General features: G+C 41.3%; 1 protein-coding gene across 4 annotated transcripts in view; it reads left to right on the top strand.

The window, feature by feature from the left end:
• NRG1 (neuregulin 1) overlaps positions 1–27,840 on the top strand; it is a 1,024,711-nt gene that overhangs the window by 897,316 nt on the left and 99,555 nt on the right. For all 4 annotated transcript variants that reach the window (XM_073543387.1, XM_073543376.1, XM_073543367.1 and 1 more), the window contains exons 2-3: positions 12,462–12,648; positions 22,138–22,250. In XM_073543387.1, coding sequence (XP_073399488.1) covers positions 12,462–12,648; positions 22,138–22,250 — 300 coding nt within the window. The remainder of the gene's footprint in view (positions 1–12,461; positions 12,649–22,137; positions 22,251–27,840) is intronic.

Here is a 27,840-nt window from a genome sequence, read left to right as displayed (position 1 = left end):
ATGTTTAAGCAAAAGCATTTTAATGCGCTTTAAGATTTAGGAAAAACTCTTTGATACTAAAAATCTCTTTATTGCAAATAGCAGCTAATCTCAATGCAGCTTTCATTTTGTCAGAGGAGGGAAACAAATGACAACTGAGCTCTGATTGGTCGGTGAAGGTAGGAAAAAAGATATTAAATGTATTAAAATGTTAGTACAGGTTAGGTGCCTGTGAGCATGTGCAGTAGGTTACACTAACAGAAACCTATATTAGAATGATAGTACAGGTTAGGTGCCTGTGAGCATGTGCAGTAGGTTACACTAACAGAAACCTATATTAGAATGTTAGTTCATGGTAGGTGCATGTGAGCATGTGCAGTAGGTTACACTAACAGAAACCTATATTAGAATGTTAGTTCATGGTAGGTGCATGTGAGCATGTGCAGTAGGTTACACTATCAGAAACCTATATTAGAATGTTAGTTCATGGTAGGTCCATGTGAGCATGTGCAGTAGGTAACACTGACAGGGGCCTGTATTAGAATGTTAGTACAGGTTAGGTGCTTGTGAGCATGTGCAGTAGGTTACACTAACAGAAACCTATATTAGAATGTTAGTACAGGTTAGGTGCTTGTGAGCATGTGCAGTAGGTTACACTAACAGAAACCTATATTAGAATGATAGTACAGGTTAGGTGCCTGTGAGCATGTGCAGTAGGTTACACTAACAGAAACCTATATTAGAATGATAGTACAGGTTAGGTGCCTGTGAGCATGCGCAGTAGGTTACACTAACAGAAACCTATATTAGAATGTTAGTTCATGGTAGGTGCATGTGAGCATGTGCAGTAGGTTACACTAACAGAAACCTATATTAGAATGTTAGTTCATGGTAGGTGCATGTGAGCATGTGCAGTAGGTTACACTATCAGAAACCTATATTAGAATGTTAGTTCATGGTAGGTCCATGTGAGCATGTGCAGTAGGTAACACTGACAGGGGCCTGTATTAGAATATTAGTATAGGTTAGGGGCATGTGAGGTATGAAGCTGTCCTGCTATGAAATGGGAATTGCTCAAAAGAACATGGTATAGAATGTATCCATGTCACAACAGCTGAGCTTCTTACTGCTCATGCTCACATGCACCTAACCTGTATTAACATTCTATTACAGGTCCGTCAGTGTTACCTACTGCACATGGTTGTTGTTAGGTGCTTGTGAGCATGTGCAGTAGGTTACTCTGACAGAGACCAGCATTAGGATGTTAATAAAGGTTAGGTGCATGTGAGCATGCGCAGTATGTTACACTGACGAGACCTGCATTGGGATGTTAATACAGGTTAGATGTCAGTGAGCATGGGCAGTAAGAAGGCTAGTTTCACACTAGTGTTACCAAGCGCAGGGCCGCTGATAAGCTTCGCCCCCAGCTGCGCCCCCTCTGGTCAGCTCCTCCTCTGGGCGCATGATGCTGCATGTGACCAGCGTACCCTATATTTAGCGTTGGGTACGCTGGCCGGGCACTGGCATGGTTTCAGTCAGTATAACAAAGTCGTAAAACAAATATGACTTGCTAATAAAAGGCATTTTAGGCTGGTTTCACATTTGCGTTTTTTAGCGCTGGAAAAAAACGCACACCTGCGCATGCGTTTTTTCCCCTATATTTAACATGGGTGCGCATACCTGCGCGCTGGTAAGCGCATGTATGCGATTTTCATGCGCTGCGTTTTTTTGGGGTGTGCGTTGGGATTTTCCAGACGCAGCATGTTGCATTTTTTGGCCCTGCAAAAAAGCGCATGCGCACATATGCGCACGTTTTGCGCTAAAAATGGCCATTATAGCCTATGGATGCGCATATGTGCGCACTGGCATGCTCATGTATGCGTTTTTTTGCATATGCGTTTTTTTTTTAAACCATGGAATTTAGGGGTTTGGGTTAGAGTTAGGGTTAGTTAAGGGGGTTTAGGGTTAGGGTTATGGTCAGGGTCAGGGTTAGGGTTGGGGTTTGGGTCAGGGTTAGGGTTAAGTATGGTTTTGTTAAGGATTAGGGTCATGGTTAGGGTCAGGATTAGGGTTAAGTATGGTTTTGTTAAGGGTTAGGGTCAGGGTTAGGGTTAGGGTTAGGGTTAGGGTCAGGGTTATGGTTAGGGTTAGGGTCAGGGTTAGGGTCAGGATTAGGGTTAAGTATGGTTTTGTTAAGGATTAGGGTCAGGGTTAGGGTCAGGATTAGGGTTAAGTATGGTTTTGTTAAGGGTTAGGGTCAGGGTTAGGGTTAGGGTTAGGGTTAGGGTCTGGGTTAGGGTTAGGGTTAGGGTCAGGGTTAGGGTTAGGGTCAGGGTTAGGGTTAAGTATGGTTTTGTTAAGGATTAGGGGCAGGGTTAGGGTCAGGATTAGGGTTAAGTATGGTTTTGTTAAGGGTTAGGGTCAGGGTTAGGGTTAGGGTTAGGGTTAGGGTCAGGGTTAGGGTCAGGATTAGGGTTAAGTATGGTTTGGTTAAGGGTTAGGGTCAGGGTTAGGGTTAGGGTTAGGGTTAGGGTCAGGGTTAGGGTTAAGTATGGTTTTGTTAAGGGTTAGGGTCAGGGTTAGGGTTAGGGTTAGGGTCAGGGTTAGGGTTAGGGTTAGGGTTAGGGTTAGGGTCAGGGTTAGGGTTAGGGTTAGGGTCAGGGTTAGGGTTAGGGTTAGGGTTAGTTAGGGTTTAGGGTTTGGGTTAGGGTTAAGTATGATTTGGTTAAGGGTTAGGGTCAGGGTTAGGGTTAGGGTTAGGGTCAGGGTTAGGGTTAGTAAAGTCATGGTTTGGGTAGTGTGAGGGGCCACCTAAAAATGTTGGAAAAAAACGCAAACGCGGTAAAAACGCGCTAAAAACGCATACAAACGCATAAAAACGCTGCGTTTTTTTCATGCATGCTCATAAAAATGCTTGAAAAAAACGCAGCAGTTGTATGCTTATGTATGCGTTTTTTCAATGCGTTTTTTTGCGGGAAAAACGCGCTGCAAAAAAAAGCAAGTGTGAAACTAGCCTAAGAAATTTATTCCTAATCACATATTCTTTACTTTTTCTTTCTAAGTCCTTTAAAATCCCAAGGCTTGAATGAAGAAACTGAAACAGGAATTGCATTCCACCATGGTCCTATGGTTAGAGACTTTGGGCCACTCAGACACCAAATTCCAGGCGTAATTTGGTGTCTTTGCAGTCTCTATATTAGTCTTTCCCACTCCCCCACACACATGTAAACTGCTACAGCTTGAACTAGGCGTAATACATATTACCTACAATAAAAAGAAGACCGATAACAAATTTCATTAGCTACTCTGAAAAAGAAAGAAAACAATTGATATGTATAACTTAGAATATTTGTGTTTATGCCATTTACTTGTATCTATGCTATCCAAGGTTAAATGTGGGCCGAACGAAAAGATTTTGATGAGAAATATCAGCTGTAAAGTAATATTTTGTAAAACAATATCACATGTACTGTTAAGATTTCACCCTATAAATCACATCAGAGAAGACAATGTTACTGTGCCACTACACATTTGTCTTCTTCAAGAGATGTATGGCTAGTATAGGATAACTTCAGAAATGCCCTGACCTGGAAAGTCTAAGAAGATTCTTCAGGGCCTCACGTGGCTTACAGGTTTTAGGATATAAAGAAGTACTTTAAATTTGTCATCTTAGCTTACATAGTCATTGTAAAATTAGGACATCAAAAGAAAAGTAGCTGAGCTCTTGTAATATATCATCTACAGCTCCATTTAATACAAGCAGAGAATCAATACCTCTAAATGCTTACCCTTTTATCTAGGGCAAGCATCCAGGAAGATCATTTTAATTGATTTAGTACACTGATCTTAATAAAGAAAACACGCGAGAAGCCAATAACCCATTACTTTCTTATTTACCCTCCGAGCTGGTAATAGTACATACAACACATTTTAAACCATTTTCTTCCTTGATGATTAATAAACAGGACATTTTAGTGCTTGTGGTGTCTGAGATAACATCGAGCATTTCTCAGGAAAAGAGTGAACAGGAATATGGAAGATAACGTTTCACTATATAATACTACTAAGCTAAGATTCACATTATTACAGTGCTCTTTAGAGAGCTTTACGTGAGGGTTTCTGTTGGAATACCCGAAAACCAGGACAGCAATTGTTCTCTGGCAGAGTCATTCACTTAAGTGAAGCCAACGGACCCTTTCTGACCGCTCCCAGCAATATTTGAATTTTTCAGACATACAAAAAAAATCTGGTTTAAGTATGGCTAACAAACAACTAATGTAAATGATCAGTTTAAGGAACTGGAAGGTAGAAGATATTAGAAAGTGGCAAAGAGGTAATTTACAATCTGGCAGCACATCAACATTGAACTATTTTGCTTAAATAGCCCATTTTTTAAAAATCAGCTTTTCATTTAGGGCTACATTCCTTACAAAGACTTTTGTATGTACTTGTTTGTAATTGCTCACTGTGTCTGAATTGTCTTGTATGTGCATGCAGCTATTTAACTTTTTTGGTATAGTGTATCATTACTAGTAAGCTGGGTTTTTTTTGTTTAAATAGTCTGATACCTTTTTTGATCAATAGGGATCCATCGTAACATCTACATCCATATATTTATTTGTTACATTAGGTGATATTCTGAGATTAATGCAGGCCCTAGGGAGTACATGGATTAGTGGTGGAAGGCATAAGAAAAAATATTAATCTCTCCTCCTTAAACTTCTCCTTTGATCCTCAATTTGAAGTAATCTGAAGTCAGCCAAAATAGTTACTTTTAAAGGGATTGTCAACTACGACAATTCGGATTAATTAATTCAGGATCCCAACTAAAATGGAAACAGAAGATACCTCCCGCAGTGGCAAGTGGCATCATTTCATTGTTATTGGCGGCGCTGTTCTCGGAGAGGGATGTGATTGTTATATAACATGCAGGCTACATCTACTGATCAGCTGCTGTTTAACTGCAGCCTTCAATATTTCAGCAGAACGGACATCCGCCCTGATGGAATATTGATGAGCTGCAGCCAAACAGCTGCCTCTCATTGGCTGTGGCCTGTATGTGATACAACAAGTCACGTTACTCTCCGCTGCAACAGAACCATTGCCGGAGATGAGTATAGACTGTTTTCATATTAGTTAGGGTCCTGAATTGATTAATCTGAAATTGTCTACTAATGGAAACCCCTTTAAGTAAATATAGCTGTGACAGCTGTAGCTGCAGCTTTGACATATTATGTAACTGAGTCACCAAATCATCATTTTAAGACTGAAAAAAGGAAGATTCCTCAACAAAATCCAGTATATAATGCTGGTAATACCTTAAAACAAGGGATGAGCGGACCAGTGGATGTTCAGGTTCAACAAGTTCAAACAAACTTTAGTCCAAAGTTTGGTTCAGGTGCCAGGACTCGCAGTTGAACCCAAATTTGAACCCCAGAGAATTCAATGGGGACCTAAACTTTGGTGCTGTAAAATGGTCATAGTAAGAGCTAGGGGGCTGTCAGGAAGTCTGAACACTAAAACAGACTTCCTGGAAAAGTCCTTGTTATGAATTTAGCACCGGTATGAACCCCAAACTTTACACCTCGGGTTCACTCAACTCTACTTAAAACATGTTTATATTAAAACTCAAAATTAGGTAGAGAAGTCAATCTTTAGTCAAACCACAATAATAATAAATGGTACTAAACATAATTGTCACAATAATTAAGTATGTGAGATTTTTGCTACATTTGCACATTTAACTAACGTAGCTGGCATTGTAAAGGTAGGTTGATATCATCACTCTCCGTTTTAATTATGTCACGCAAACTAGAGAACTGAAGAAGACTTTTCACTGCCTGCAGCATAGCATGGAAACAAGTCCTGCTTTGCCTTCAACTGTTGCACAGTAAAAAAAAAAAGCACAGACGTAATCAAAAGAAATAGACAGCTGCTAAGGGTTTTTTTTCAAGAGAATTTTAGATAAAAAAACCTAACATACTTAATGATACCCTTGCGACTGTCAAGTCTTTTGCATTTGTCTGATAGAATATGCCTTTTAATATTATGCGCTCAGTGCCTGAAAAACTCTTACAATGAATGATGACTGTATTTGCAGCTAAGCACTCAGTATTGAATATACAATACTGCCATTATGTACTGCAAGAAATACCTTTAATCTTTATGTTCTGTAAAAACTAGATATAGCCTATTCATGCCTGTCTTCCTCCAGACATAGAATGCTTTAAATCAATTTTCAAGCATGCTTACATCTGTCATTTACCACTAGATATCCTCGTCATCAATGTAAGTGAAGTAATGGACATCTTTCATATTGAATTCCTAATGTTCGCAACTTGCAATACCATGTCTCACCACAAGGTGTGCTGCTAAACTGAGGCAATTTTATAGTTGAACCAGCTGAAGAGCCCGACGCTGCCCGGGCATGGTAACTAACTATTGTTAGTTATAACAAATTATAATGATTATATATATATATATATATATATATATATATATATATATATATATGAGAACAAAAAAGAAAGTCCAGCAAGAACTCAGCAAACAAGGGTTGGAGTAAAATGATGCTTTTCTTTATTTCTTCAACAAGGTTAAAAAGACGACCCACAAGGATCAGGAACCAGAGTGCATGGCAGAAATAAACGCAAATGGGACTACGCGTTTCGGCGGCCTAATCCGCCTTCTTCACGGTCCAAACCTAATCTGCTCCTTGTATGTGGAGCCATATAAAAGGCAATCCTGAATAAAATTAGTGCAAATGATTACAAACATGTGTGCAGAAAAAGGGTTTAACCAATTCGCTACTGAGGATTAACTAACAGCATTGCTACAAAATAGACAACTTTTTCTTAAGTAATAAAAAATACAAATGAACATCCTAAATAATGGCATGATATATAATAGGATGATAGAAAGAATAAACAACGTGGAGAGGTTATACAAAAAAAAACCACAAAAAAAACCACAAAAAAAAAAATAATTTTTATTTAACATAAATAAAATATGTTCCACTGAAACCTCAATAATGTAGAATAATATCTGTACGGCTATTAAATCCTAAAGGAGTTCTTGTACCCATTTCAAAAATCCATTTACTTTCTCTAGCTAGAACCTTCCTGCGTAAGTCCCCCCCTCTAAGAGGTTTTTTTACTTGTTCAATTCCCATGAAGGAAAAGCTAGATAAATTACCACTATGCACTTTAGAGAAATGGCGTGAAACAACTGAAGCTCCAACCAAAGGTAGATTTTTAGCATCGGATATGTGTTTTCTCATCCTGGTTTTCAATGTATGTAATACAATGTAATACAATTTTTTTTTTTGTATAACCTCTACCTCTACTGTTTATTCTTTCTATCATCCTATTATATATCATGCCATTATTTAGGATGTTCATTTGTATTTTTTATTACTTAAGAAAAAGTTGTCTATTTTGTAGCAATGCTGTTAGTTAATCCTCAGTAGCGAATTGGTTAAACCCTTTTTCTGCACATATGTTTGTAATCATTTGCACTATTTTTATTCAGGATTGCCTTTTATATGGCTCCACATACAAGGAGCAGATTAGGTTTGGACCGTGAAGAAGGCGGATTAGGCCGCCGAAACGCGTAGTCCCATTTGCGTTTATTTCTGCCATGCACTCTGGTTCCTGATCCTTGTGGGTCGTCTTTTTAACCTTGTTGAAGAAATAAAGAAATGCATCATTTTACTCCAACCCTGGTTTGCTGAGTTCTTGCTGGACTTTCTTTTTTGTTCTCCTATTGAAGGATTTACTCTTAATCCAGTCCGTGCAGGTACTTGATCACCAGGTGGGAAAGACCCATGAGTCTCATTGCTGAAGCTGGATGCAGACATACATACTCATATATATATATATATATATATATATGTATATATATAAAGCTGAGTGTATAGCCCCGCCCACTCCGCATAGCCACATTCACTATAATATCCCACATCATCCCGTCAGCCAGAGCTACCGGACTACTACCCCTAATATCCCACATCATCCCATCAAAGCCACTGGACTACTACCCCTAATATCCCACATTGTCCCATCAGCCAGAGCCACCGGACTACTACCCTTAATATCCCACATCGTCCCATCAGCCAGAGCCACCCAGCTACTAATATCCCACATCACCCTGTCAACCAGAGCCACCGGACAACTACCACTAATATCCCACATCATCCCGTCAGAGCCACAGGACTACTACCCCTGATATCCCACATCATTCCATCAGAGCTACCGGACTATTACCCCTAATATCCCACATCATCCCATCAGCCAGAGCCACTGGACTAATATCCCTAATATCCCACATCATCCCGACAGCAAGAGCTATCGAACTACTACCACTAATATCCCACATCATCCCGTCAACCTGGGGTCAGAGCCAGAGCGCTGAGTGGAACGGTCCTAACTTTCATACTGGGGATCCCTTTAAGAGAGACCTGGCAGCAGAACCAGAGCACTGAGTGGAATTGCCCTAACTTCCATACCAATGATCCCTTTAACAGAGACTGGGGTCAGAATCAGAGCGTTGAGGGATTTACCCTAACTTCAATACCGAGGATCCCTTTAAGAGGGGCCAGGGATCAGAACCAGAGCGCTTAGTGGAATTGCCCTAACTTCCATACCAATGATCCCTTTAAGAAACCCTGGGGTCAGAACCACAGCGCTGAGTGGAACGGTCCTAACTTCCACACCGGGGATACCTTTAAGAGAGGCCTGGGGTCAGAACCACAGCGCTGAGGGATTTGCTCTGACTTCCATACCAATGATCCCTTTAAGAGAGGCTTGGGGTCAGAACCACAGCACTGAGGGATTTGCCCTAACTTCCATACTGCGGATCCCTTTAAGAGAGGCCTGGCGTCAGAACCAGAGCACTGAGTGGATTTGCCCTGACTTCCATACCAATGATCCCTTTAATAGAACCCTGGGGTCAGAATCAGAGCGCTGAGGGATTTGCCCTAACTTCTGTACAGGAGATCCCTTTAAGAGAGCCTGGGGTCAGTACCAGAGCATTTGAAGGCAATTGCCATGACTTCCTTACCAGGGATCCCTATAAGAGAGGACTGGGGTCAGAACCAAAGTGCAGAGTGGATTTGCCCTGCCTTCCATACCGGAGATCCCTTTAAGAAAGGCCTGGGTCAGTACCAAAACACTGATTGGTTTTGCCCTAACTTGCATACCAATGATCCATGGGAAGGGGGGATTCATTTCTGTCATGTGCTCTGTGCTCCTGTCTGGGGGGCAGACAATGGCAGGGAGCCTATGTTCCCGGGGATGCTAGATTTCTCCCACCATGTCAGTCTCCTGAGGTGTTGTCAAGTGGGAAACCTTGCTCATAGCAACCAATCACAGCTCAGCTTCTTTTAAACAGCTCTGGTGAAATGAGAGATGCTTAGTGATTCGTTGCAAGGAAAACTGTTGCTCATAGCAACCAATCACAGCTCAGCTTCTTTTGAACAGCGCTGGTGAAATGAAAGATGCTTTGTGATTGGTTGGTGATACACACATACATACATACATTCAGTTTTATAGCGCTGCCGGCTTTTGAACGCCGGTGATTCCACATTGAACCGTGCGGAATCACCTCGTCCTATACATTGTATGGGTGACTTTATCTTGTGGAGATGGAGCATCTCTGCTAGATAAATAGACATGCGGTCTGGAAAGATGCGCCGCGTGTCCGGTTACGCAGGGATGCCGGAGGCATCCATGCACACATGGTGGAGATGGGATTTCATGAAATGCCCTCCACTATGCTGTAACATCTGGCCGCTGTGAGTTGTACGCTGTGGCTGTATGCAGCATCCAACCCGCAGCGTTTACTGACAGTGAAAACATACCCTTATTGTCCAAAGTCTAGCAATATTGGAATGCAGATGCATGAAGAAATTTCTACACTGAAACTAAGGAACCAAGGCCAACCACAGAAAACAATTATACAGCACTATCCCTCTTCAACAAAGTTTACCATTAGCACAAAGTTGTTAGGCAAGTAATGTCCTCCTGGCTTTCACCAAACCCAGACTTATCCATAATATTGTCAGATATAGGCAGTGTGCTTCACAGAATTCCACAAAATGCTTGGCATTGTGCTTGGTGATATAAGGCTTGAATGCAACTGATCAGCCATGGAACCCAATGCTGTGACACTCCTGTTGCAGTTTTTTAGCTGATGTAAATGGCAGATGAGGTTTTAAGCCAGCAATGTTAGTAACTTTAATACACCATGCACCTCAGTACTTGGACACCGCGTATTGGACCTTTATGTGGTCTCCACTGTGTGGCCAATTTGTTGTGGTCCTTAAATGCTCCTACTTTTCACTTTTAGAACTCACAGTTGATCGTGTAATATTTAGGAGGGAAGAAATTTCATGAGCTGATTTGCTGCAATGGTGGGATCCTGTTACAGGACCAAACTCGAATGAGAGATCTCTTCAGAATGACCCACTCTTTCACAAATGTTAGTAAAGGCAGACTGCATGGTGAGGGACTGGGCTTCATAAACTTGTGGCAATGGAACTGAATGAAAAACATGAATTCAATGATTAAGAGTTGTTTCTGTACACTGAAGTTTATATTCCACAGGGAAAACACTTGTCACTACATGATTTTAGTGTTTGAAGATTGTATTTTTTTTTTTGCTTTTCTTGACATAACTAATAACATCAATAACTACTTTCTGTTATTAGGGCGTCTCTAAAAATGGTAAAAATGTCACTAATAATTTCATTGACTGCACGACAGAATGTAGAAATAGTTCCTCAGGGTATATACAGATACCCCACCTAAAAGTTCTGGCTCTCAAACCGGTGCATACCTAAGCAGATTTACTTTAAAAAGTCTAAGAAAACTGATGACTATATTTCTGACTGTCTATCTATCATATATCACATAGAAGAATGGCAACAAACAGATAGATAGCTAGATAGATATATAGGATAGATATGAGATAGATAGATAGATATATATGATAGATACATATGATAGACATGAGATAGATAGATAGATATGATAGATGAGATAAAGCTATGTGTGTGTTTTCACAGTAGATATATATATATATTTATATAAACATATACATATACAGCAAGCTACATGTATAGCTACTACGAGACATATTGTATACAAGGATGGATAAAGAAAGATAGATGGATAGATAGACACAGACAGACAGATAGATAGTTCAACTCCAAGCTATCTATCTATCTATCTATCTATCTATCTAACTATCTATCAATATCCATCCTTCTGTCTTATAGCAACTATACATGCAGCTTGCTGCAAGAAGGACATTGGCTGTATTACACACTCTTCCCGAGACCGCACTTCCTTTATAAGAATGGGAATCAGTTTGAATTAGTATGGTTTATTACCACTGACCAAGTCTTTTTTATCTCCTGTCTGTCTCTGAAATAAGGGTCAACAGCAGATCGCAGAAACCTGCGGTTGTTCTTTGTTTTTTCCCCATTTTCCCTAACAGTTAAAAAAATAGAAAAGAAAGAAAACTAATATTTCAGCAAATAATATATCAATACATCTTGGTGATAACATAGTGTAGGGCACGGACCCAGTGCCAGACTGGGGTGACAAAGGTCCACTAGAGGATTCTGGGGGGCCCACTGTTCGTCTACATGCAAATATTACATTAGCCTCTTTAATAGATTTACTTCTACTTCTATATAATAATAATTCGCTGGGTAGTTTTTTTTGGATGAATGATGAGATGCTGCATTTGCCTGAACACAGTGACTCAAATGTATTGTTCCAACTACAGATCATGTTGGAGGGTAAAAGACTCCTGCATAGATGCCCACCGGGGATTCACCTGTTCTGCTGTGGGCAGTCCAAGTCTGCATGCATCAGTCACATTATTAGGAGAATCTTATGTAGAAAGTATAACATTGGAGCATGGAATACACAACAAGGTCCTATTATTCTTGTAATATTATTGCTGTTATAGTGGATCGCCTTTTTTGCTTGTACAAATGTTGAACGTGACTATCTGTTGTGTTCTGAATTAAGGCGAATGTAGGATAAGTCTAAGCCAAGCAAGTGATTTTCATAGCAAATTGATTTTCTTTTAATCTCGGCATCTAAAGCTGCAGTGTTACATTGCTTAAATCTCAGGATGAGAAGCTTTTACCCAGGAACATGACATTAGGTTTTATTGTCTTATATCAGGACGTGGTAAGGTCAGAGAATCTGGTCCTTATGCATAATCAAGTAATGGATCAATTCTTATTCATCTAATGTTGTAAAATACCCGTCGTGACCACTAGTAGCAGTAGTAGTATCGGCTATAGCTGTATCCAGTGACTGATTACACTATACGTCTTACTCTGAAAATTGCTTTGCATTTATGGTCTACACTCTACCTTTTGCTTTTTTGATAGTTGTATTCATTTTAACTCAGCGTTTTCCTGGATATTTATTGATATATGTTTGTTTTATTTTGTTTTACAGCTTCACCGCCAAAACTAAAGGAAATCGAAAGTAAAACGGTAGACGAGGGTCATAAGTTGACACTTAAGTGCGAAGTTGTGTCAGAACAGCCTAGTCTGAAGTTTAAGTGGTTCAAAGAAGATAAAGAAATTGGAGGGAAAAATAAAGCAGACACCAAACCAGCCAACATCAAGATACGGAAGAAAAAGTACGTTTCTATTTTATTCATTTTTTTTTCTAATTAAGTGGAGCTCATTGGGAATGTTTTGTTATGCCCAGTGCTGGCATAGCAAAAAAGTGCTAATAAAGTGTTATGGATAATCTAAGTGCTATGTAGTCTAAGTAGGATAAAATCATATTCTTTAGAAACACTTGAATAAGCATACAATGTTATTTTAAAACAGCTAAGATATCGTTAAACCCTTGAAATCGCGGTAAGATAATATTATGCGCAGGGTCAGACTGTCCAATGCTTAAGTGGGTTAGTTTCTGACAACCATAGAGGCAAGCCCCAACAGGACCTTATGGGGTTTATTAGGAGGCAACTAGGGATGAGTGAGTACTGAAGTATTCGGACTCGCTATACTCATACCGAGTATACCCTAATACTCGGGTATTCGGTACGAAAAGCGAGTCCAATGGAAAATGCGAGTAATTGTCTGCTGGACCCTTCAAAGCAGTCTGGGGGCTGAGGAAAACGCTAAAAAATGTGTAAATGTTAAAAAATGTATGATGTAAACAAATGTATATAACATGGGGGCACCTAGTCAGGGGCTGCACGATTGTTTTTACACCACTGCTTCACTAGAATGTGCAAACACTATTTTAAGTCCTTTGGTTTTTTGCCAGAAGAGCAGAACTCGTACGCCACTTATGCAGCGCCAGTCAGTGATATATCAGAAGTACCGTAAGAGCGAGTGATGATGGAGGCAATCTACTGACAGCTAAGTGTGTAAGTGGTGTAAAGAGAGCAATCTGCCCTATAGGTAGGGGCTGTATTATGGTTAACGCAAGAAGAAGCCACCCATCATTATCATCACAAGGGATTCACAATTCTAAAGCTTGGACTACTGTCCTTGTTGTGCCACTGCCCAATGTGTAGGCATAGATTTAGTGTCTTCAAAACATTAGCCTTAGGGGCTGTATAATGGTTGCTGAAGGAAGCAAGGCAGGTCAGAAGGGCCAAACCATTATGATAAAGCCAGGACTACTAGCATAGAGGTGGCCGTGCCCAGTGTCTAGGCATAGCAATAGTGTCTCCAAAAATTAGCCCAAGGGGCTGTATCATGGTTGATGAAGGAAGCAAGGCAGGTCTGAAGGGCCAAACCATTATGATAAAGCCAGGACTACTAGCATAGAGGTGGCCGTACCCAGTGTCCAGGCATAGCCATAGTGTCTCCAAAAAGTAGCCCAAGGGGCTGTATCATGGTTGATGAAGGAAGCAAGGCAGGTCTGAAGGGCCAAACCATTATGATAAAGCCAGGACTACTAGCATAGAGGTGGCTGTGCCCAGTGTCCAGGCATAGCAATAGTGTCTCCAAAAATTAGCCCAAGGGGCTGTATCATGGTTGATGAAGGAAGCAAGGCACGTCTGAAGGGCCAAATCATTATGATAAAGCCACGACTACTAGCATAGAGGTGGCCGTGCCCAGTGTCCAGGCATAGCCATAGTGTCTCCAAAAAGTAGCCCAAGGGGCTGTATCATGGTTGATGAAGGAAGCAAGGCAGGTCTGAAGGGCCAAACCATTATGACAAAGCTAGGACTACTAGCATAGAGGTGGCCGTGCCCAGTGTCCAGGCAGAGCAGTAGTGTCTCCAAAAATTAACCCAAGGGCATGATAGCATGGTTGGTGAAGGAAGAAGGGTCTCACTCTCAACACAAGTGCCTCCGATGGGAAATATTAATTAATGTAACATTGATTTTAGCTTAATGACCAGGAGGTACATGTGTCAGAAGCAGGTTTTGAAAACATGTGTAAGAAGAAGAAAAGGGGCTTGTGTTGGAAGGGAATGGGATGGATCTGATCACCAATTAAAAAAAAAACGTGTTGGGTGACTTTAGGTTGGGATACTGTCATCTGGAGGGCTTAAATATTGTTGTGAAATCCAGTCCTTGTTAAATTTTATCAGAGTCAGCCTGTCTGCATTCTCTGTAGTCAACCGTGTGCATGAATCTGTGATGATTGCCCCCAGCGACACTGAAAACACACTCTGACATCACAGTAGCAGCAGGGCAGGCCAGCACCTCCAAGGCATAGAAGGAGAGGTCGGGCCTACTATGCAGCTTGGATACCCAGTAATTAAACGGTACAGAAGCGTCAGGAAGGACGCAGGTATGGTCACTTAGATAGTCGTTGACCATCTTGTTCAACTTCTCCCTCCTTGACATTGCTACTGTTCCAGCTAGTCCTTGGTGATGAGCCGGCTTATTGAAGATGGCCCAGTTTGTGGACATTTTACCACCACCTCTTTTGGACCTGCTTGGTGTCTCTCTCCCCATTACTGCATGCTGTTGCACAGAGCTGGTATCTCTGCTAGCAGTGGTGTCTGAGGGTGCTGTAGCCATCAAATTATCGACAACAGCCTTCTTGAAGGATTCCATTGTGAAACCCCTTGGTGACTGCAACAGTAGTGAAGGAAATTTGTCCTTGTACCGTGGGTCTAGAAATGTGCCCAACCAGTATAGGTTGCTATTGAAAATGTGGATTACGCAAGGGTCTTGGCACAGACAGTCAGATATGAAGTGTGCCATGTGTGCCAAGCTGCATAGAGGCAAATTTTCTGTGACCCCTGAAGTTCTGTGAACAGTACTCATCCTCTCCTCACACTGACTCTCCTCCTCCACCTCCTCCTCTTCAGCCCACCCATGCTGGACAGACATGAAGCTGGGGTTTGGATTCCCCTCAGTAGCATGATGTGTCCCCTCGGTACCACTGAAAAAGAAGTCCTCTCCCTCCTCATTTTCATCATCCTCTTCATCCCCAATGTTACCTGATGATATTGGCTGGGCTGGGTAGGATCACCCATTATGAAATCTTGCTCCATATTCAGCTGCTGGGCACGCAAAGATTCCATTTTTTGATTCTGCAGCAATTTTTTCAGCAGACATAGCATAGGGAAGGTTACATTGATAATAGCCTGATCACCGCTCACAAGCTTGGTGCAGTACTCAAAGTTATCAAGCACCTCACAAATATCAGCGATCCACACCCACTCGACAGTTGTTATGTGTCTGGGCTGAGTCTCAGTGTGACAGACATGTTTAAGCTGGTATTCAGAAAGTGCCCTCTGCTGCTCACTTACCCTTGCCAACAAATGATATGTTGAGTTCCACCGTGTTAACAGGTCGCAAATGAGTTTGTGGTTTGGCAAATTAAATTGCTTTTGAAGTGCTGCAAGACCAGCAAGAGCAGTTGAGGAATGGCGGAAATGGGTTCAAATATGGCGCACCTTCTCAAGTAGGTACGGCAAGTCAGGGTATGTTTTTATAAATTTCTGCACCACCAGGTTCAGCACGTGAGCCATGCATGGCACGTGTACCAGCTTCCTGAACTTTAAAGCCGCCACCAGGTTACACCCATTGTAGCAGACAACCAGACCAGGTTGGAGTTGCAGTGGGGAGAGCCACTGATCGGTCTGTTGGTTTATTCCTTGCCAAAGCTCTGCTGCAGTGTGTGGTGTGTCACCTAAGCAGATCAGCTTTAGCAGAGCGTTTTGCCGCTTTGCCAATGCGCTGCTAGCTGCTGCACAACTCCCAACTTGGGAGTGATGTGGAGGGTAATTCAGCATAGGATGATGAGGTGGAGGAGGAGGAAGAGGGGAGACTGGACGTATATGATGAGGTGGAAACCCTGATTGATATTGGGCCTGCTATTCGTGGCGTTGGTAGGATATGTGTTCATGGTCCAGTTTGAGACTTTGTCCCACCCTCCACCAGGTTCAGCCAGTGTGCCGTGACAGAGATGTATCGTCCCTGGCCACAAGTACTTGTCCACGTGTCTGTTGTAAGATGGACCTTCCCGGGGACGGCGTTAGTGAGAGCATGCTTTAGATTGCTTAAGATGTGCTGGTGTAACGCGGGGACGGCACACCAGGAAAAATAGTGTCGACTGGGAACCGAGTATCGTGGGGCAGCCACAGCCAAAAGATCACGGAAAAACTGTGTCCCCACAAGCTTAAATGGCAACATCTCCATGGCTGGCAACTTGACAATGTGCGCGTTCAGTATTTGTGCTTGTGGGTGCGTGGCTTGGTATTTACGCCTCCTTTCATACATCTGGGACACGAACAATTGGACGCTTTCCTGGGACAAACAAGTGGATGAGCTTGTTGAGGCATGTGTCTGTGCAACCGCAACTTGTGAGCAAGAGGTATGATGATCACCTGCTTCCTGCCCAGCAGATTGGTGAGGCCGTATCACAGGTGACATGGCAGTGGTTTGACCCGCAGTCGCAGACACTGATTTGGTACCCTGCTGTTCAGCCCACTGACTAGGGTGCTTGGCTGCCATGTGTTTCCGCATACTGGTGGTGCTTTCGTGGCCTTTGCCCTGGCATCTGCTCAGCTTCCTATGGCAGATGCTACAGATGACAACATTTGGTTAAAAAGGACTATCTGAAAAAATTTTCCAGATAACAGCTGAACGCACCCTTGCCTTGACTTGGGGCACAGAGGGATTGCTCTTGGCAACAGTTGACACTCTTCGCACTCTGCTCAAACCAGTAGCCCTTTGTGCCTTTGTTGGTGCTATGTACCCACCTTCATCCTCTGTGCTGCTGTGCTGGCTCTGAGTGCCAATGGCCCGGGTCGGATCGGTGGTCTCATCATCGACCACCTCGTCATCCATGTCATCCTCCTTCTGTGTTGATATTGGCGACTGGACAGATGGCAACTGTGTGTTATCACCATCAGACTCCACCTCTTCACCCGGTATATCATGTGGATGAAAGTGGCTTTTTCTGGACGTGGGGTTTCAAATATTTGGCCATCTTCAACAGAAGATACCCCCTCACGTTCCTCTTCAATGTCGCGCGGTGAGAGGCCAGAGGCAACGAAAGAAAATGGACCAAACAGATCCTCGGAGTGACCAAGGTTGGGGTCAAATGTTTCCTGTGACTCCTGACCAGGTGATGAACTAGGAACTGGTTGAGAATAGGATGACCCAGCGTTATCTGTATGGACCATAGACTGTTTTGTCAGGGACGATTGGGTGCTGCTAGAACATTTTGTGGAGGCCTTTTGAGCCATCCAAGACGTTATCTGCTCTTGTTTTTCTGGCTTCCAGGCCCGTTTATGTTCCAGACCAGGAAATTTCACCAGGAAACTAGATGTATCAACCTTTTTCAATCTCCCAGACTCTGTGCCTTGTTGGGCACCAACGACCCCACGTCCACGTCCCTGTCCCTTCACAACAGCCTTTTTAGGAATTTTGGATTTTTCTGCCATAGTTGCAGATGTTCAGATGCAGATATTGGGGAACAAGGAGCAGTTAGTGCTTTGTGGAAGGTAGCACTACAGTCTAGTACTGCTTTGTGTTTTTTTTCAAACAGTACCACAGCAGCAGAAAAAAAAATGCCCTGAGGTTTAAGGTGAGATTATGCACCCCAGTCACCACACAAGACAGCGGTGCTGCCACTAAAAAATTGCCCTGAGGTTTAAAGCGAGATTACGCACCCCAGTCACCACACAAAACAGTGATGCTGGCTGCGTGTCTGTTGTGCAGTACCGTGTGTGCTATTCGCTGTGAACGCAGCATGGCAGCAGCACAAAAAAACTGCCCTGAGGTTTAAGGCAAGAATACGCACCCCAGACACCACACAAGACAGTGCTGCTGGCTGCGTGTCAGTTGTGCAGTACCGTGCGTGCGTACTATTCACTGTGAATGCAGCATGGCAGCATCACAAAAAACCTGCCCTGCAGGGGTAAATGTGACCTAAAAAAAAGCGGGAAAACGGTCACTACTCGGTCCCTGACCTTATACTTTCAGCTCTGAAAAGAGCTTTTGGGTTTCACAGAGGATTTCTGGCTGATTTGAACCAAAAAACACAACTCTCCCTAGCAGCTGCTCACACTCTACCTACACTAGCTGTGTTCTGCATGCAATGTGCAGAAAATGGCGGCGGCAGCCAGGGCTTAGTGCCAGGCTATGATTGATGACTCATAGGAAGCGGGGCGGCCAGCCAATCATAGTAATGCCGCCCACAACCAAGAAGGGTGCGGCATTACTATGATTGGCAACTGCTGGGCGGGAGAACCGAATAGCGAGGCGAGTAGTGAAATACTCACTATATTTAGAGTACCGCATTACTCGCCGAGTACCGAATACCCACGAATATGCTCACTCATCCCTAGAGGCAACCTCTTTGAGCTTCAAAACTGAGCTTTATTGTGTAATACTATTTTGTCATTTGGTTTATTGAAATGGGTTGACCCCCAAACAACGCTTATCACCTATCCACATCTGTTTACATATTTTGCCTATGTAAACAGACTATTAAATGGGTTGCAGATTTGTGTGCAGAATTTTCTGCACAAAAAATGCATCTCCTGGCAGAAAACGCAGCTGCAGATTTCACAAACTTCATCGCATTTTTTGTGCTCTTTTTGTGCGTATTCTATGCTTTTTTAGTGCAGTTTTTCATTGCGGTTTTCCACCTGCGGATTTCTACAATGGAGCAGGTGGAAAACTGCAGCAAAAGCGCATAAAATAAGTGACAGCGGATTTTGTTTGACATAGGCTTTAATGCTAATGTACTGTACATCACATGCAGTTCTGCCAAATCTGCTGCGTAGAAACGCACCTTGTGCACATAGCCTTAATGTTTACTGATCACTGTCATATAGTGCCGCCAGTCAATCCATATAAACAGACCCTTACTGTACGTTAATGACCTACAGTACCTTAACAGTAGGCTTTCATTATCCTGGACAACACTTTCACATCTGCACTATTTAACTAGAGGTTGGAAGGTCAGGCTCATTTTCTGTGGTCTGTGAAATGTTTCTGACACTAATTGTGTGCATCTACTGTATATTGTATGTATTCTGTGAGTATAATTAGTTTTACCAAAAGCAAACATTTCTCATGCCGATTCCAATGTTGAAACCTGCAATGCTGCAAATTAACCCCATGACCTTACGATTTTTCATTTTTGCCCTCTTGTTTTTCCCCCCCTTGTTCCAAAAGCTATAACTTTTTTATATTTCCATCCACATAGCTGTTTATTGTGGGACAAGCTGTACTTTTGAATGACGTCATTCATTTCACCATATTGTGTACTGGAAAGCGGTAAAAATTCCAAGTACATTTAAGTTGCAAAAACGTGCAATTCCACAATTGTTTTTGGGGTTTTTATTTACCATGTTAACTATACAGTAAAACTAACCCGACAATATGATTCTCCAGGTCAATATGAGTATGCAGGTATCAAACATGTGTAGATTTTTGCTTATTTAAGTGGTGGAAAAAAATTTGAAATTTGTAAGAAAATGTTTTGCCGCTTGTGTCGCCATTTTCTGAGACCAGTAAATTTTTAATTTTTCAGGATCTGGGGCCGGGTGATTGCATATCTTTTTGCACACTGAGCTGACATTTATATTGATACAATATTGGGGTAGATACGATATATCCGATCACCTGTTCTTGCATTTTTTTTTAATGTCGCTGTGGCCAAAAAACTGGAATTCTGGCGTTTTGATTTTTTCCTTGTTACACATTTTACTGGTCGGATTAATCTATATTAGATTTTCATAATTCAAACATTTACGATTGCAGCGATAACAAATACAGTATATGTATTTTTATTGTTTTATTTTTAATAGGGCAAAAGCGGGATCATTTGAACTTTTGTGGTTGCTTTATTTTTTTATATTTTTCTAACCTTTTTTTGACTTTTTACTTTATGTGATAGTCCATATAGTACACTTGAAGCTGCTATGCTATGTATAGCAGAAACCACACTCTCTTATTAGTGCCACTTACAAACCAACATTCACAGAAGGAGCATAATGACAGGCACAGCAGTCTTCAGCAGACCCTCCACTGTCATGACAACACATCGGCGCCCCACGATAATATGACAAGGTGCCGATGGGCAGGATGAATGATGCCCTTCCATCCAGCGCATGTTAAGTCCTGCTGTCAGTGATTGACAGCGGGATTTAACTGGTTGACAGCTGTGGGTGGAGCACATGATTATATCAGTCATCAAGTGCAGTGGAGGGGGTGGGAAGATGTGGTCTTTGTGTGCAAACCCACATCAAAGGCAGGGACACGACTTTTGACGTAAATATAAGTCAAAGGTCATGAAGAGGTTAAAAAACTCACAAGATATATGAGCTCTAGAAATACACTTATGAAAATAACAGCTGTTGGTTGGTGATAGTCTGCGGAATTGCATAATTGATGAAGGCTCCATATTTATGACTGTATGAAACATGCACATCAAATTGTATTTGCTTGGTCACTAAAGACATAAAATAAACTTTTATCAAAGCCTACCATGTTTGTCTCCAATATCATTCAATGATATCAGAGCTGTTATTTTAAGGCTAAGTTCACATGAGAAAAATCATCTAAGCTTCATCTACAATGCTCCGACAATTTTTTTTCTTATTTGTCATCCACATGCAATCTGTTTTTATGCTGCAGCAATTATTAATAATTTACAAGACCAAATACAGTTTCCTACATTAAAGAGTTAAAGAATTGCAATGTACCCTTAAAAATCAGATGCTATACAATGACTTGGCAAGGATTTTGCTTTTGGGGATTTTTTGAACACTCATAGACTTGACTGAGCAAGTCTCATCCAATTTATGGAAGAAATTAGTACATCCTGCAATTTTTTTCTCGCGCTTATTTGGTCCGTGAAAAAAATCATTGATCTGAACTGTCCCATTGAATAACATTGATCTGAGTGCTGTCCATGTGCTGTCCATTTTATCAGTACTTGGTCTAATAGTTGGTAGTAAAATTATCTGCTTAATATGTACATTTAGGCTATGCGCGCACGTTGAGAATTTGTTTGCAAAAATTTCTGCAGGATTTCGGCATCTCTTGGCATGTGTTTTTTGCATGTGTTTTTTTTCTGTGCTTTCAATGGGTAAAAATGCATATATATGTGTGCACACAGCCTTAGGCCGGTTTCACATTTGCGCTTTATAGCGCAGCGACAGCCTGCGCACAGCCGCCGCTAAGCCCCGCCCTCTGCTGGCTCCCTGCCCGCCCCATCCGGTCATCGTCGCCTACTAGTGCACATGGACGCTTGCGATCTGCGCACCCTATCTTTAGCATAGGGTGTGCAGATCGTGCGCTGGCCGTGCGCTAGCAGGATTTTGCCGTGCGCTGCGCACTTTTGAAGGTGTGCCGTGCACGCCGAAATGCAACATGCTGCGTTCGGCGCACACGGGCGCACCTTCAAAAGTGCGCAGCGCACGGCCAGCGCACGATCTGCGCAGCCTATTCTAAAGATAGGGTGCGCAGATCGCAAGCGTCCATGTGCGCTAGTAGGCGGCAATGACCGGATGGGGTGGGCAGGGAGCCGGCAGGGGGCGGGGCTTAGCGGCAGCGGTGCGCAGGCCATCGCTGCGCTATAAAGCGCAAATGTGAAACCGGCCTTACCAGATATTTAAAAAAATAAGCTGTTGTAGGTGATTCATGAGAATATTGCTTAATTCAGCATTTTTAATTCCACAGAAAGTCTTCTGAGCTCCAAATTCAAAAAACAACAGAAGCCGATGGTGGAGAATATAAATGCACAGTGTCAAACCAATTGGGAAATGACAGCAAGAGAGTGAATGTCACAATACGTAAGGAAATTACTAAATGTATTATCATTATTTATCATGTATATTGTGCTTGTGAGTATCCACTCAATGGCTTAGTATTCAATATTGAGGTCCTGGGAATGCCTTTTAAGACACTACAGCCCTTCACACACATTAGAATAATGTCAGAACCTGCCATTGGTTTGGCCAACAGCGTTTGTGTGTGGAAGCCTGGGACAATTTATTGATGGGAGAAATATCGATTTGGCATGTCCCATTTCAAACTACTGGCCTTTTTCTGCTTCTAAACATAACTCTCTGCCAAACATGTCTTGGAGCAGCTCCCTCATACAGAACGCAAGAGCATTTGGCAAAAAGAAATGTTTTTGGGAGAGCCGCCTGAGATGGACATCCATCTAATGTTTATGGCTGGCTCGAAAATCAGATATCTAGAAGATAGATGGAAAGATAGATAGATAGATAGATAGATAGATCTTCCCATTTCAGCTTCTCCTTCCATTAAAATGTCTTTGAAATATTCCTTGTGTAGCTAATTTTCATTCAGACGTATAATTGAGCGTCAACCAAGTTGACCATCATGACCTTGGCATGTCAACTATATAGATCATGTTTGTTTTAGTGTAGTGAACATGCTTGTAATGAAATATTTACTGTGTTTATCCATTTTGATTTATACATTCTATGGCAAGTGAAAACATTCCCCTATAATTAAATTAAGCATGAGCTATGTAAGACCACCACAGTTCACATCACTGCTGGGGATCTATATATCACACTCAATTGTTACAGATTGCTGGATGAAAAGATGTGCTACAATGAGGTACAAGCAATAATCACTGAGCCTGTCCTAAGTAGAAGTAATAGGTAAATGAACTATAAACTGACTTACACTTCACAGGAAGGATCAAAGTCCCCAATGATGGAATGTCTGCGGGATCTCATATGTGGTGTATACACTTATTTACAGTATGTTTCACATATCTTCTTACATTCCCAAAATTCCTGTAAGGTCAAAGTAATCTACAGGCAGTTAATCTTATTCATTACAAGCTCATTTTTCACCGCTTGTCTAAATGAAACACATACATGGATTTATATTTTATAGCATGTCTAATTGAATTTGTCCTCCTGACTTCTTCTATATTGGGAAACACTTTTATTATTTGGTCAAGTCCAAATATTTTACAGGTTCTTAAAACAAATGTAATCAGATTATGTACAATTTAAAGGACTGCTGATATAATCCGCATTCCTACACACTATAATAATAAACATGTATAAACTGCCAAGCCTATAAAGATTACATATAGCGAGCGACAGCATTTGCATAAAAGAATCAAATAGACTATTTCCAACAGCATCCCCTCTGTCTCACCCTATGCAGACAACTCATCATGGACTCCTATCTGAAAATGATGATCATTTGTACTACAGAGAAACCACGGGCAGCATGAATCACAGCCTGGCTATACAAGTGCAGCCAAGTATATTTTTCTCTGAAATGGACTCGTGTTTCAGAGAAGATATACTTTAAAGATCTAAGCTGGAACTATAGCCAAAGACAAAATTAGTCCTGCGCTGCCCCTGACCGGCTCTTGCCGGCACTGTTGCAGGTGATTGCCAGGTTTCTTCCTATGAACACATGAGAAAGAGACCTGTTAAATACCTTCCGGGATACTGGGAGAATATGGTGGAGGGCAGTTCTGGCGGACTAGTCTGGTCTTTGGCTATGGTCTCCAGACAAATCTTTAAAGTATAGTTTTTATCTGCCGTGCTGCTAGACTGCGATTCTGTTTTGTCAAGCATGAGTCGCCTGATAGGTTCCCTTTAAAAGGTGTAAAAATCTAAAGTACTTTTATAGTTTTGTCATCCAACTCAGAAAAAAAATTAATAAATAAGTGCACCTACTTGCAAAAGGGCAATTTACAGGGAATGTGTCATAAATTAAGTAATATCACCAGTCCTTAGTGATGTCACAAATCCTTACACAGAGACCAGTTGAACTGACGTTAGGACACAATTTAACTCATAGGCTCCTAAAAAGTATTGAACCCTCAGCCATCCCAATAAAATTTCTGTATAGTGTAATTTATGAACTGTTATTAATGAAAGTAGATAGAAATATTTGTTGAAGGACAAATTTATCACAATGGCTGAACACAAAGGGGGAAGCTGAAAATACTAAACATGATATTATTGGCATATAATTGCAATATGATATATGATTAGCATACAATCACGATAGAAGGTCCCTGAACGTACAGGGTTCATCAAGCAGGCAAGATAGACGTGATATTCCTGAAGTGTAATGGTAAAAGTACTTACAGTATCTACTATCGCAGCACATATTTACGTAATGTTTTATAAACTACATACCTGGCTCACAGTGCAATGTGCCTTCCATTTTAGGGCCCGGTGTAATAGTAATAATGCAAATAATTGTGGTCTTCTTATAAACTCTCAAGCACTGAGTATGAATTCATGTTGGCCAAATGAGCCCTGTTCTGCGCTGACATTAATTTACATTGCCATTTTGAGTAGCAGCCGTGACTCCCTGAGCAGTGGTTGCTAATGGATTCCAGCAAAGTAGTGGGGAACCAGATTGATCAGTTTCCGGTCACTAAAATCCCCATCCACAGTGATTAAATTGCATGACCATCTGAGTTACATGGCTATATAGTGGTAAGATTTTAATAATATAATGCAGTTTAGTCTTTCAGGATATGTCCTATAGCCCATAAGAAATATTTGCCTACAAGTTTGGGCATCATGTATTCCACTCTAAGGGCTTACCGGCATGTTGGTACATAATATAAATCTATTCAGTGAAATAAATAAAAAATATTAATTATTTTGGAATTTAATTAGTGATGGGTATGGAAAGTTCATCATTTTAGGAAGTCTTCAAAAAGAACTACAAGTGTTAGAATTGTTTTTAAGAAAAACACTACAGATCTGTTCTATCTGTCAGTGTTCATAAAAGGATCACCAGCCAGATACCTTTAACCCCTTAACCCCAGGAGCTTTTTCCGGTTTTGCATTTTCATTTTTTGCTCCCCTCCTTTCCAGAGCCATAGCTTTTCCATTTTTCTGTCAATATGGCCGTGTGAGGGCTTGTTTTTGTGGGACGAGTTGTACTATTGAACTACACCATTGGTTTTACAATGTCGTGTACTAGAAAATGGGAAAAAAAATTCCAAGTGTGGTGAAATTGCAGAAAAAGTTCAATCCCACACTTGTTTTTTGTTTGGCATTTTTTTACTAGGTTCACTAAATGCTAAAACTGACCTGCCATTATGATTCTCCAGGTCATTATGAGTTCATAGACACCAAACATGTCTAGGTTCTTTTTTATCTAAGTGATGAAAAGAAATTTCAAACTTTGTTAAAAAAATAAATACTTGCGCCATTTTCCGATACCCGCAGCGTCTCCATTTTTCGTGAGCTCGGGGTGGGTGAGGCCTTATTTTTTGGATCCCAAGCGGATGTTTTTAATGATACCATTTTGATCGAAATACAATCTTTTGATCTCCCGTTATTGCATTTTAATGCAATGTCGCGGCGACCAAAAAGAGTAATTCTGGCGTTTTGACTTTTTTTGTTGCTACATCTTTTAGTAATCAGGTTAATCCTTTATATATTGATAGATCGGGTGATTCTGAATGCGGCAATACCAAATATGTGTATGTTTGATTTTTTATTGTTTTATTTTGAATGTGATGAAAGGGGGGTGATTCGACTTTTTTTATATTTTTTAAAACTTTTTTTTTAATTTTGGCATGCTTCAATACTCTCCATGGGAGACTAGAAGGTGTCTTAGCCTGATCAGCTCTGTTACATAGAGGTGATGATCAGTTAGCCTCTATGTAGTAGAATTACTCACTTGCTATGAGCGCCGACCACTGGATGGCACTCACAGCAATCCGGCACTGACAACCATAGAGGACTCCAGGAGATCTACGGTTGTCGTGCCAACACATCGGTGACCCGCGATCGCGTGACGGGGTCACTTGTGGGCGGACTTAAAGCGTGATTGCCGGAAGTGCTTGTTAAATGCCTCTGTCAGTGTTTGACAGCGGCATTTAATGGGTTAATAGTGACAGGTGGATGGTGATTCCACCTGTGAGTATTGTGGGCACATGCCAGCTGTTTAAAACAGCTGACTTGTCCCGGGAAAGATGTGGGCTTTCCACCGAAGCCCACATCATATGGAGGAAGTCTGACATCAGTGTACATGTACACCCGATGTCGGAAAGGGGTTAAAGAGGACTTTAAAGGTATCTGCAGTCATAGTGCTATCCTGCAGGTAAATTCCATTTCATATGTATGCGGCTGTCTAACAGAAATGTTGACTGCAAGGAGAAAATTAAATTATAATTAGAGTTGAGCGAATTTGTTCGGATTCGGTTCCGATTACGATCAGAGGCAAATATTGTTTTTGCAATATTCGTCGAACACAGCCGAACGTCATTAGAGTCAATGGGAGTAAAAATTACCCAATATGTTCAGAACCGATCATCAAACATACATTCAGCACGAATAGGGAACCAATATGGCACGAATATGGCAAATTCAGATTCGGCAACCAAATCCAAACAAATTCACTCACCTCTAGTTATAATCTCCTTGCAGCTGTTGCTTTGAGTCAAGTGAGCGGCACTGCAGCAAAGAACAGTCAGTACTCACTGTACAGTGAGCAGCTATAATCACGCCCATTGCACCGTGAGTGACATTGTGCTCAACACACATGATGGATGTCAGTCAGAGTAATTGGAGTGATTGCAGCTTGCACACTTTGTACTGAGCGCTGTCTGTCCGTAGTCATGCCGGATGACTGCAAGCAAGCGAGTGTAGGGAGGATATAACTTTATTTTCTCTTTGCACTTGCACGTCCAATCAGACTGCCACATATATTTAAAACGATACTTGCCTAAAGATGAGCACTATGGCTACAGGTATATACTGCTTTTTTGGATGACAGATTCCTTTTAGTGCAGTAATATTTATTGTACTATATACAGTGTAGTAATAAGCATATAATTCTTTTAATTTTCCTGCACATCTAATGTCTAATACATTTCGGTGATAGTGTGCATCATTAAGGCATAGAGCTTTTATTGATTAATCTTTTGTTATGATTCAGACACTAGCAGAATATAGAGGAAGTCATTTTTCTTGGGCTTACCAAAGTGACCTTAGAAAGTCATCTGATAAATGGGACTCCTGTTAACTGTCTGAAAAAAAGAACAAAAGAACACATTATTACTAAAATATTTAATAAGAAATTATTTCTTTTCTTAACGTAACTGTAGAAGTACTAAACTATAGACTAGATATTGCAATATGGTGAGTTAAATTGACAGAATAGACAGACAGACAGATAGATAGATAAATAGATAGATAGATAGATAGATAGATAGATAGGGGATAGAGATAGATAGATAGATAGATAGATAGATAGATAGATAGATAGATAGATAGATAGATAGATAGATAGATAGACAGGGGCTAGAGATAGATAGATAGATAGATATGAGATAGATAGATAGATAGATAATTAGATATGGGATAGCTAATAGATAGATAGATAGATAGATAGATAGATATGAGA

Source organism: Dendrobates tinctorius, unplaced genomic scaffold (assembly GCF_039654945.1).
Source record: "Dendrobates tinctorius isolate UK_male_01 unplaced genomic scaffold, ASM3965494v1 ptg000011l, whole genome shotgun sequence".
NCBI classification, from domain to species: Eukaryota; Metazoa; Chordata; class Amphibia; order Anura; family Dendrobatidae; genus Dendrobates; species Dendrobates tinctorius.
Note: the sequence above shows the minus strand (reverse complement) of the source record. Positions and strands in the feature narration are given on the sequence as shown.